Below are 12,144 nucleotides of genomic sequence, written 5' to 3' on the forward strand. Positions count from 1 at the left end.
CGTGCCGCCCTCGGTATGGATGTTGAACTTCTTTCGCACCGTAAGTAGCCAACCGTGATAATCGGAGGCGCGGGGGGAAGGACAAACTGAAGACAAAAAGCAGTTCTAAAGAATTTAGTTTTCAATCTAAAAAGTTTAAAAGTGCACTGCTCCAGTGGATTCCGAATGTCGGAAGAACGTTCTAGACGGCCGCAGAAGCGCATCTGAAAGCGCTCTATGCGGTGACCATCTTTGTTCGATGGTTAGCCAAAAGCCGCTGCTGCGAAGTTTGCCAGGGTTCGCGTGCCGTGCACGAAGAGCGCAGGGTGCAAATCTGAAATCGGCACGCTGCCAATCTCGATCCTCTGCGGAATGTATTTGCGTACGGTTTTAAATCAATTTCATTTTGAGCGACCTCCCTCTACACCCTCCCCCCCCCTAACACCCAGCGGCGTCGCTCCAGTGAGAGCGGCGCGGAGACTTCACCGGGGCAAAGTTCAATGTCCCCCAACAACATCAGGGTCCAGTTTACATTCAGCAAAACAACATGACCACCGCCCCCCACTAGCCCCGCTACCACCCCCATTACCTCCACTTCACCCACTGTCACCAATGCCACCACCACCCCCACTTCTCCCACTGTCACCACTACTACCACCACCCCCACTTCTCCCACTGCCACTACTACTACCACCACCATTACCACCACTGCCATGACTGCCACCATTACCCCCACTGCCAACAACACTACCGCCCACCCACCCCCACTACCGCCACACTCGCACTACCACCATCACCCACACTACCACCACTATTACCACTACCCACACCCCCACTATCACCCCCACCAGCCACACCCCCACCACGCCCACCCACGTCACGAAATGGAGTAAACATCGCAGCTGCAGTGCCTCCTGCTGATCTTCGCGAGCATTCGTGAAAATCTGACAAAGCGCCGGCTCTCGTACAAAATAGACCCCTTTATTAACCTCGTAAGGAAACAACAAAAACTTACATTGACATCTGTCGGGGTTCACAGCAAAAGTGAGGCTGGGAGCAAAAGTTCGCAGCGGGCAAGAGCACGGTCTCGCAGGGAAGGTTTTAACGCACACGCGCGCACTAACACGCGCACAAACGTCTCCGATTAGCACGGTTGGCTAGTACCGTGCGAGAGAAGTTATACACGCACAACTAACCGCTCGTTCGCAAGCCAATGCTGTTTAACCGGCGAACCACAATATCAAACAGCGCGAGAAGAACACGTCTGAAAAAAAAACACCACACAGTTCTACCGGTCGACGGCGTACATTACTCCACCATTACTCCACGCGAGATAAATCCTGGGCCCACTTCGCAACGATGCTGCCCGACAACGCAACCGACGCACGATGCCTTTCCCGGATTGGCCGAGTGCAAAAAAAATCCTGGCCAAAACATTTTTGCACGAGCCTTTCGGTGAAGGCGAAGGAGGACGGGAAGGGCGGTGAATGGGCGAAAGTTTAAATTCCCCCCCCCCCACGCGGAAACTGCGAACGGACGATGGCGACGCTTCACTTGCAACCCACGTGCCGGAGGGACGACGCTCAGCGGTGGCGAGGCTCGAGACGGCGGTAGTGGAAGAACTGACGGGCACGGGGAGTCATGAGAATGTCCAGTCGGGGGGAGGGAATGGGGGGGGGGGGGAGTGCGGGGCGTGGTCGGTTCGTGTGGCGCAAGTATCGCCAGGCTGAAGCCGAGACTTGAAAGCCACCTGCCAACAGCAAAGCACCAAAATAAGCATCGATGTCGATGGACACTGCATGGAGAGATCAGGTCACCACCAAATGTAACGAAAGAGAGGCACGCCTCACACGCCCCCCCAACCCCCACTGATCTGTTGGAGGGAACATTCGAACAATAAGAGCAGCAAAGCACAGAGGGAACACTGCAAAGTGGCGCAACTGGGTTTGGTTTAGATTATGAACTGGGTTTAGATGAAGCGGAAGCTCCCATTGCCCCAATAAACCAATCCCGAGAATCTGGGGAGAGAAACCCGGGACACAGCCAGAGTCTCCAACACAAAATTGCAAACCCCACAAAAGAGCCTCCTTGCTGTTTCAACTTTCCCCATGATCCACTGGACCCTGTGCTGAACCCCATCAGAGCATCAGATGCGGAGACGTTCATCCAGCAGTGGATAGACAATGGCCGACGATGACAATGATACTGTCTTCTTGGTTCTTTCGGTAAAGTCACGTAGAATGGAAATAATAAAATAATAAAAATAAAACATCATAAAATAATTCTCACGACGTTTCGGCCGCAACGCAAGCAGCCGTCCTATTGCGTTGTGACCGAAACGTCGTGAAAATTATTTTATCATGTTTTATTTTTATTATTTTATTTTATTATTTCCATTCTACGTGACTTTACCGAAAGAACCAAGAAGATGAATCCCTGCAGTCACGAAAGCTTTAAATCGAAATGATGCCGGCTCCGAGGCTCGGGGGCAGTACTCACCGCCGCTAGACGTCATCGTCGGCGTCGTCGAATTGCCCGGTCTCTCCGTGCGGGGGGATCTGTGATGTTGCATCGACTTCCATGCCATCTGCTGGGCACCATGGTGGGTGGTGGGGGGGGGGGAACACAAGCACGCTCCGTCAACTTCACCCATCCGGTCGTCACAGTCACAAGGAATCGCGCGACGCAAGTGGAGCCAGGCTCTCCAGATTTCCGCACTAATTAATCGCTGTCTCGACCGAACATCGATTCGGCTCGCTCGACCCGATCGGACAGCAAGAAAATAGATGGGGGGGGGGGGGGGGAAATAAACATGTGCCGCTGGATGGCAGGTGATGGGCTGAGCTTAATGATGTCACGTACAGACCACACCTTGTGGGAGGGGCTCCTGCCACTGAGGCAGGATCGTCAGCCCACTGGAGGAAGCTGCGACTTTTAAAGGGGCCCCGAAGTAAATGACAACAAATGAACTTGATTTGAAGCTTTCGTGACTGCAGGAATTCATACTCTTTGGTTCTTTCGGTAAAGTCACGTAGAAAAATAAGCATTCCTAAATAATAATTCATTGTAATTTTGCTACGTGGCTTTACCGAAAGAACCGAAGAGTATAGAACAGATTAACTGTCTAAGCTCTCGCCAGACATTAAAAATGTAACCAGTGCTCCGGATAAGCGGCAATTAAGCAGTGCTATTGGAGCACATTTTCACATTTCTATCACCTCGTATTACGAGCGGAACGTAATCTGGTGGCTGCGTGTCGTGCAAATCACTTCATTGAGAAAGGCCAGCTGGCTACATCACCCCCTGCTGGCAGGTTCTAGCGCCCACGAGCAGGCCGATTGCCACACAGGGGCAGCTGCCAGAGGGGGTCCCCCCCCCACAACAAGGCACTGAAATGGATGGATGCAAAGGGAAGAGACGGAATCATGATGATTTGGTTTTGACAAAGAGGGCCCTAGACGCTGGGGCGTCGCAAGAGCACCTCAAGCGCGACGAGAGAATTGCATCGCGTCTCATCTTAAAAAAGCGTTTAAAGGGCACCCTCAGCGGTAGCTGTCCCTGTGCAGTACAAGGTGACTTCAGCACCAGAGCTGCAAGTGTCTGCTAGAAGGGGGACGACGATTGCTATAGATAATTTGAGGTGTCATTTTTTTTATTTGGTAAACTTGGACCATCACGCTGTTTTGAAACGCCAGGGGATTTCTTTTTACGTTCACCGTGAGCGAAGTATTATCGTTAACACACACGCAGTATTAACCAGGGCAGCCTGCCGGATGCGAACCGCGAATCTCTGCAACAAGTTGCCGACAGTTTCCAGGGGGTAGGGGATGAAGGGGGTGGGGGGGGTCGCCAGGGGGTGGGGGTCGCCAGGGGGTAGGGGATGAAGGGGGTGGGGGGGGGTCGCCAGGGGGTGGGGGTCGCCAGGGGGTGGGGGATGATCTTGTGCCGCACACAGACAGCTGCCACGGCGGCGGTAGTGGTGGGTCCCCTTGGCGAGTCACCGTCTCTCACCGTCAGGCTCGGTGCCGTTGCGTTCGCGCACGCCGCCCATGCCGAAGGACAGCGCCCGACCCGACGCGTCGGCCAGGAGGCCGTCGAGGTGCGCGAGCGTGGCGCGGCCCGTGCTTGTCAGCATCCCCAGCCCCTCCTGGTCCCCATACCAGCCCTGCCGCCCCCCATTGCCCGTGTCCCCCTCTGCAGCGCAAGCGAAGGCAAGCGGAGAGAGGCGATCGGTCACGGTTAGAGAGAGAGGTTGGAAATAGGTGTATTATTATTCCTACTACTAAGATTGTTAACCTGGAAGAGCCTCACAGAGTCTCAAGAATCATTTTCAGGAGGGTGCTACCTAGTTTTCGCAGTAGGGGGCGATGTTGCTGCTGTGTTTGATCCCAACTGATTCGTAATTTATCAGCATTGGGATGTTTGGCCAATACCAGTTGCAATGATTTTTTTTACTATGCGAAAACCCTGAGGAAACCCATGCAGTACAGCGGCAGATTGTACAAACTCTGCAAGAAAAGGCACCCGTGTTGGGAATCGAACTCGGGTTCTTTACGCTGCGAGGCACATGTGCTACCGCTGCACCACTCTACAATCCCCAAGTCGCGATACAACGAGCTGTACATCGTTAAAGAATCGCAAACATAGAAAGCAGGGTTCTGCAACTGGCAGCACTTGCTTGGCTGGATGTCGGTGAGAGGGCGAGTGAGTGGGTGAGCAAATGGATGGGTGGGTGACTGAGTGGGTTCTTGAGTGTGCGAGAGTGGATCGTTGAGTCACAAAGTGAGTGGGTTAGCAAGTGAGTGGGTGAGCGAGTGGGTGGGTGAGCGAGAAAGTGAATGGATAAGTGAGCAGTTTAGTGAGAGTATGTAGAACTTGTTTTGCACTGCATAGTCAACCGTGCTAATTGGAGGTGCGGGTGGATGGGCAAGTGGGTGAGTGAGTGGGTGGGTAGGTAACCGGTTAAGAAATTAAGAAAGCGAAAGCGAGTAGATGGATGGGCGAGTGACTAGGTTCTTGAGTGGTTCAGATAGTGAGAGTGTGACCGAGCAAGTGAGAGAGTAAGTATATGGATGGATGGGTGAGTGACCGGGTGAGTGAGCTAGTGAGTGCATTTAAGACCTCCAACGTCGTCGTCGTAAATGTCATCCTCTGAAAGAACCTCGTCGAGGTCAGGATGGAGGGCTTGGCATTCACACATGGCGGTGAACAGCGCCTCCACTGTAGAAACATCGTCAACACCATCAACACCACCCTCAATGTCCCCGCTCACATCATCATCAGCACCATCTACATCAAGGCCATCAACAACAAGAGTCAGCACCACCACCATCAACACTGCCATTACCATCACCACAATTAACACGAGGACCAGCACCACATCACTCTCTTCTCTAGGGAGACCACCATCACCAACAGTCCTTAATATCACCACAAGCAACGCTGCAGAATTGATTTCTGGGTCAGATCACAGAAGTAAAATTGTTAAACTGTTGCTAAACATGGGACGAAACGCCCCACACGTTACATTTACATCCAACAGTGTCAATATCACCGCTGTCGACACCAACACCACCGGCATCGTCACTCAGACAACGAACAAAGCCTTCAACCAGCACCTAAGTTACATTTACAACAGAGCCATTACTGTGTTTAATAACAACGCAAACTGATTAAGGGCAACCGATAGCCAAGAGATTGACAGCGTACCTAACGGATTGATCACAACTGTGTAATTCATAATGAACAGCAATCACAATGCAATTGTAATTCTAGCAAATAATGCCGTTGCTGCTGCTGTTGAACCAGTGACCATAACCGGACCCCAGGTGTGGTACTGCACCTCAGGCGTGGTACTGAACGTACTAACAGAGCTAAACCGCCACGCGGTCACGGGACGTACGCGAGGACGAGTCTCTGGGGACAAAGCGGAGCTCGGTAATGGGGTCGTCGTCGTCATCATCGTCGTCATCTTCCTCCTCCTCATCGTCGCCCTTCGCCCCGTCGCCCGCAGCATCCTCAGCTGTGTTCGCAAACGAGAGCCAGGGTGATAGAGCGCCGAACAGCGCCGTTGGATTAACGAGGAACTAAAAGTGCAATAATATATATGTATGACAAACAATCAACCTCAATTTATTTCAAATTGGCCCTGGCGGCAAACTTTTCCTGCCGTGTTGCTCCACGGCGCGGTTGCCGTCCATTTGCCGCAAAGACAAAGACCCCCCTGTATAGCCTTAGTAGACTGTTGGGGCAAGTGCTGTTAGTGAGGACCTATGAAGGCAGGCAGGTACACGAGCGGGTGAGTGGCCACCGGCTGAGTCGACCTCGGGGAGGCCCAGGATCGGTTCATATTTATAGTGACGAGCGTTAGCCATGAGCGGGAATCGAACTCGTAGTCGCCAGGTTCGTAGCGCAGCACACTAACCACTACCCTACCGCTCCCAAACACAAACTCTTGCACACACTCTGTTATTCGCTCAATATTCATTGCTTATCTGCGACTTGCAGATGACAGCGAGGCAGTGGTCACCCAGCCGTTCGTTCTCTCCTTTAATTTTTGTGTTTATTTTGCCTGCTCTCTAGGCAAGGCCACTCCGCAGAAAAAACAAGATTTGACGATTCCGGAAAGCAAGAGGGGGGGGGGGGCACGCAGCCCCGCTGGTCGTGCCGTCACGCTCACCGCGCAGCTTGCCGTTGAGCATCACGTAGAGGTGGTGCTGCGGGAAGGTGTTGGGGTCACGGGACACGGCGTGGAGGCTCACGCGCGGGTACTCCACCGACACGCCGTGGCCCTGAGCATCGCGCCATGCCAGCCGACTGTGGAAACGACACGAAACGTCAACGCACAGAGACAAAGAATCCACGCAGCGTAGCCTCGCTGCGAGCGAGCACCTTAACATGAAGGCCGGACTGGGACACCAAGAGGGGTGATGTGGCCGGCGCCGTGCCCGGCTATGTATGTAGAACTTCTTTCGCACCACACGTAGCCAACCGTGCTAATCGGAGGTGCGGCTACCCTTGTCTTAACAAACCACACTAAGGGGCCATCCATTTAGTACATACGCATGGAGGGGGTCTATATTGGCCTTCAAATGAGTTAGATAGTCCGGCGGTGGACTATCTGTTTGCTTGAACACGTTCATATAATTAATCGTTGATCGTTCTATAAGATTCGGTGGGGGGGGGTGCGTCAAGCGTACGTAGGCAGGTGGGGGGGGTGTAAAAAGTACGTGTGCGTACAGGGAGGGGTGTAGGGGTCAAGTTAGCAGATTTTTGCGTACCTACTAAATGGATGGCCCCCTAAGTGTTCGTTTTAAGACCGAGTCGACCTAGGAGAGACGCCCAGTACCGGTTCAGATATTCGTCAGTGATGTTGGATGTGAGCGGGTATCCAACGCTGGTCGCAGGGATTGTAGCGTATTGTTTGCAGGGCAATACACTACCCAACCACTGCGCCACCGCTCCTCACACGACCATCTCGGGTGCCCATGCGCTGGGCATTACAGCTGAGCTACGCTGTTATTTAAATAATTATCGATGCCTCCACCGATTATATTAGAGGTTCGATTACACGGCGAACCCGGATAAGCATGTAAATTGCTGCAGGGTGGGGAGGCATGGGAGAGCCCTGTACAACGAAGAGCTCATTTCTCATTTAAATCCCAGAGTTTTCAAAGGAACGTTTACTCAGAGCTCTCACAGCGAGTAGTGAGCAGTGCACCACCTCGAGAGAATGGGCCCCCAGAGGAACTGCACTCGAATTCGGAAGCCATCCCCAACGACGCCACCACGCATTTTACTGGAAGTGTTCATCGCCCGTACAAATAAACTAAAATAATCCCACGGATGCAATTTAGACAAGTGTAGTGAAAACCCAAACGTAACGTTTGTGTGCGGTCAATGGTGATCAGGCTGTGACCATCGCCTTGCAAGACTTGAGAAGCCACTTAAATTACGGGCATCACCCGGATTCGATACCAGGTTCTCAGCAATGAGACCCACCGCGTGCCACCATCTCCCTAACCGTAACTTTAAACTCACTCCCCACCCCCATTACACAGACAACCGAGTCTTTGGATAGCCATGGACTAAAAATTCTGGGTTATGCATATTCCATCTAAGAGGATGTGGTATCTTTGTCTGTGCCTTCTTCAGGTCAAGATGTGCACATCATGATTAACATCAATCACCATAAACACGATCACCGCCATCATCACTACCATCATCACCATTCCCATCACCATCATTAACATCACCATTATCATCACCATCATAACCATAATCATCACCATTATCGTAATCACAACTATCATCCATCATGACTACTATTCGTAACACCACAGTCATATTACCGTCATGATGTCAACACCACAATCATCACCACGATCAACACTATTTAAACAAAACTGTAAACTACTTTTTTATTTTACCGAGGCTCTTTTTCAGAAGCGACCTGGCCACAAATGATAACTCAACGAAGTGGCTCATCATGTGGAAATTTATAGCAACCAAACTCTGAACGCACGTTGTTGATTCTAAGGTGTGTAAAGAAACCGGAGGAACCCGAGAAAATCCACGCGGCCACGGAGAGAGAGAGATGTAAACTCCAAATATACAGCAGCAGTCGTCAGGGTCGGGATCGAACCCACGACATCCTGTACACCAGGCGAGGTGTTAACATACGAGGGGGTGGGTGGCCAGCACCACGCCCGGCCGCCTTTGTCTCCCTAGTGGCGACGTTTACACATCACACCAGGTACTCATTTGAGGCCGAGTCGACCCTAGGGGAGGTGGCCCAGGACCGGTTCAGGTAATTGTCACTGGTGGTGATGGCCACGAGCTGGAACCGAACTCGGTTCGCGGGGTTCGTAGTGCAGCTCGCGAATCCGCTACTCACCACCACCATCACCACAATCGCAGATTCATCATCACAATCACAGATTCGCCATCACAATCACAGATTCATCATCACAATCACAGATTCGCCATCACAATCACAGATTCATCATCACAATCACAGATTCGCCATCACAATCATAGATTCATCACCACAATCACAGAATCACCATCATCACCCTTACCTCTCGGCCACGCACAAGACGCCGCTGCCCGCGTCTTCTCCGTTCACGAACAGCGACATCGCCGATTCCTGGTGCTTCACGCCGTCGTCCGGCAGAGCCACCTCGCTCAGCATCAGCACCATCGCACAACGAGTGAGCAACTATCGCGTTCGTTACCGAGGAAACTCAACAATTCGCACTTTGAAGACAGCAGCAGCGGCGAATCGCGCGTTAACTCGGCGACGAAATAAAAAAAAAGTGAATACACGTGGAGCTGAGAAATTGTAATCGCTCTTGGGCGTCAATAGGATTGTTTAGCGGCGACCTAAAAGAAGGGCGGTTGTTGCAATTGCGTGAGAGGGGGTCGGGGTGTTTAAAATCGAGGTTTAAATGCCGAGAGGGGCAACAACAAACGACGGCGTTTTAGCGCCAAAGCCGCCGGAACTAGCGAGGCCGCACGCGTCACGGCCACGTGGTCGGGATTCTTGGGGTTCAACCCGGAACTGTGCACGTGGGGGGCGTGGGGGAGGGGGACCACGTGGGGGCGGGGGGCTCGTGGGGGCGGGGGACCGCGTGGGGGCGGGGTGACCACGTGGGGGCGGGTGGGGGCGGGGTGACCACGTGGGGGAGGGGGACCACGTGGGGGCGGGGGGCTCGTGGGGGCGGGGGACCGCGTGGGGGCGGGGTGACCACGTGGGGGCGGGTGGGGGCGGGGTGCCCACGTGGGGGAGGGGGACCACGTGGGGGCGGGGGGCTCGTGGGGGCGGGGGACCGCGTGGGGGCGGGTGGGGGCGGGGTGACCATGTGGGGGAGGGGGGGCCACGTGGGGATGAGGGGCCACGTGGGGGCAGGGGGCCTCGTGAGGGCGGGGGACCACGTGGGGGCGGGGGGCCACGTGGGGGCGGGAGGTCACGTGGGGGCGGGAGGCCACGTGGGGGCGGGGCTGTGCCTCCTATCGGCCCATGCTCCATTTTACGTCGGCGGTTTTACTTCGTTTTATACGTTCGGCGGCTTAGGGGCCGTCCATAAATGACGTCACGCACCTGGGGGGGGGGGGGGGTCAGACATTTGTGACGAGGGGGGGGGGTTGACAAATGTGACGTCACATCAAAATGCGCAACTTTAAATAAATATAGACAACGCGTTCTACTTAATTAAATAGACGTTTTAATAAATGTTTTCTCCTACAACATCAGAGTCCAGCGCCACATTAAATACGCACTACAATGGCAATAGTTGAAAGCAATTTGAAGCATGTTTTATTTGGGGGGGGGCAGAGCTTTGTGACGTCGTATTTGAGGGGGGGGGGGTCTGACTTTTTGTGACGCCGTGTGATGAATGGGGGGGGGGGGGTCAAAAATCGTCCAAAATTTTGTGACGTCATTTATGGACGGTCCCTTAGCTAGGATTTCTTTTTTAATATACATAGCGATTTCATAAAGACTTATAAATGCAGTCGCGAAAGCTTAAATCGAAATATAAATGGTACATTAATATTGGCTGATTGGGGTAAAAGGCACGGGGTTTAAGTGTTGGAGAGGGGAAGGGATGGTAAGGGAAGGTGATGATAGGGAAAGGGAGGGCTGGCGAGATTTTAAAGGGGGAGGATGGCGAATGTTTTAAGGACGAGGAAAGGAAGTAGTAGAGGCATACGCTATTGAATAAAGATGAGTCTTTATGCAGGAACGAAAAATGGTTAGTGAAGTTGCCTGTTTTTATATTTTATCAGGTAAGGGCCCATTGAGCTCTTAGGTTATTTTTCAGAAGCGACCTGGCCACAAACGATAGCTCAACGAAGTGGCTTATCGTCACGTGTAAATGTATTGCAGCCAAATACTAATACAATGCACGTTGATTCTAAATGTTGAGGACCCGCAGAAAAATTCGCACGACCACGGGGAAAGAAAACATGCAAACTCCAAATATACAGCAGCAGGCGTCAGCGGTCGGAATCGAACCCACGACCTCCTGTATACTCAGCGAGGGAGTTAATTTAATTTCACATGGCCGGTAGCTATCTCAGCCGGTGGGCTGAAACACAGCCCGCGACTTAATTGTATACGACTCAGCAGAGGTGGGACAAAGTCATTGTTATGCAAGTCCAAGTCGAGTCGCAAGTCATCAAATTCATGACTCGAGTCTGACTCGAGTCCAAGTCACATGACTCGAGTCCACATCTCATAGGTGGGACAAAGTCATTGTTATGCAAGTCCAAGTCGAGTCGCAAGTCATCAAATTCATGACTCGAGTCTGACTCGAGTCCAAGTCACATGACTCGAGTCCACACCTCTGCGACTCAGCAACATGAGGCCTCCCGCCACTGCGAGACGGCGGCCCGCAAACGATGTTTGGCCATCACTGCAGCTTAGGGTGGGGCGGGATATTTTCGACCTGATCAACAAAAGTTACAAAATATGGAGAGGTGTTTTCATATATATTTTGTTCGTTTATACTTCATACCGACTTGATATGAATGTTATCAAGTCATCCAGGAACGCGTGAGTGGGTTCTGCATTGGGATGTTTGGCCAATTCCATCTGAATGTGTTCTGCCGAGGACGTACTGTACTAAATTGTCACGTTTCGTAAATTACATATTGTACTTGTAATAAACCTAATAAGGTATAGATTGGTGGAAATTCCATGTTCTTTTGGCCAGGTCTCGTCTATCCATAGAACCACCACTGACTTACCGGACATCATGGCCAACAGTGGTGATACCGCCAGCATGTGAATGGCAATACAGTTACTCTGGGGATGGTTTGATTGAGTTACCCCGGAATGGGACATGGACTTACAACTTTTGGTTTTATTATTTTATAGAAAACACAATTTATACATAATGGGTCCGTATGACTAAATTACCCGCAGTGCATCTGATCTCACCATCAGGTCTGAAGTTAAGCAGAAATGGGTTCTGGATCGTTCCAAGGGCAACCAACGTCCATAGCAGGTGGTATAAGTTGCAGGGCACCGTTTTGGGTAGTGCAGCAAAATCAATTGTAGTGCTTACCTTCACTAACCCACTGACCAGCATGGTGAAATGTGAAGTTTGGTTCAATCAACCCCACGAACTTTTTGACACCTGGATGCCCTCATCCAGCAGT

The 12,144-nt window shown here is 52.1% G+C and overlaps 1 protein-coding gene across 2 annotated transcripts; it reads right to left on the reverse strand.

Annotated features, from left to right (window-relative positions):
* Positions 1-939: 939 nt before the first annotated feature.
* CLNS1A (chloride nucleotide-sensitive channel 1A) lies at positions 940-9,525 on the reverse strand. 2 transcript variants are annotated; one of them, XM_078613995.1, is made up of 7 exons: positions 9,060-9,525; positions 6,659-6,795; positions 5,882-6,001; positions 5,101-5,199; positions 3,991-4,173; positions 2,479-2,566; positions 940-1,729 (listed from the first exon to the last, which is right to left on the reverse strand). In XM_078613995.1, the coding sequence occupies exons 1-6, from the start codon at positions 9,179-9,181 to the stop codon at positions 2,484-2,486; spliced, it is 744 nt and encodes a 247-aa protein (XP_078470121.1). In that variant the 5' UTR covers positions 9,182-9,525; the 3' UTR covers positions 940-1,729; positions 2,479-2,483. The 2 variants fall into 2 exon arrangements, with proteins under 2 accessions (XP_078470121.1, XP_078470120.1); XM_078613994.1 differs by having other exon boundaries at positions 2,479-2,569; positions 9,060-9,329.
* Between the last annotated feature and the right edge of the window lie 2,619 nt (positions 9,526-12,144).

Source organism: Lampetra planeri, chromosome 43 (assembly GCF_965212315.1).
Source record: "Lampetra planeri chromosome 43, kcLamPlan1.2.h2, whole genome shotgun sequence".
Lineage (NCBI taxonomy): Eukaryota > Metazoa > Chordata > Hyperoartia > Petromyzontiformes > Petromyzontidae > Lampetra > Lampetra planeri.

Bases quoted from the DNA above. Each gene is read 5' to 3' on its own strand.
- CLNS1A (XM_078613994.1), bottom strand. From the start codon at position 9,181: ATGGTGCTGATGCTGAGCGAGGTGGCTCTGCCGGACGACGGCGTGAAG. The intron at 5,200-5,881 runs GTACGTCCCGTG...ATGTTTCTACAG, and splicing joins CCCCAGAGACTCGTCCTCGC to TGGAGGCGCTGTTCACCGCC. The intron at 4,174-5,100 runs GTCTTAAATGCA...CTTGCGCTGCAG, and splicing joins TTACGACGACGACGTTGGAG to AGGGGGACACGGGCAATGGG.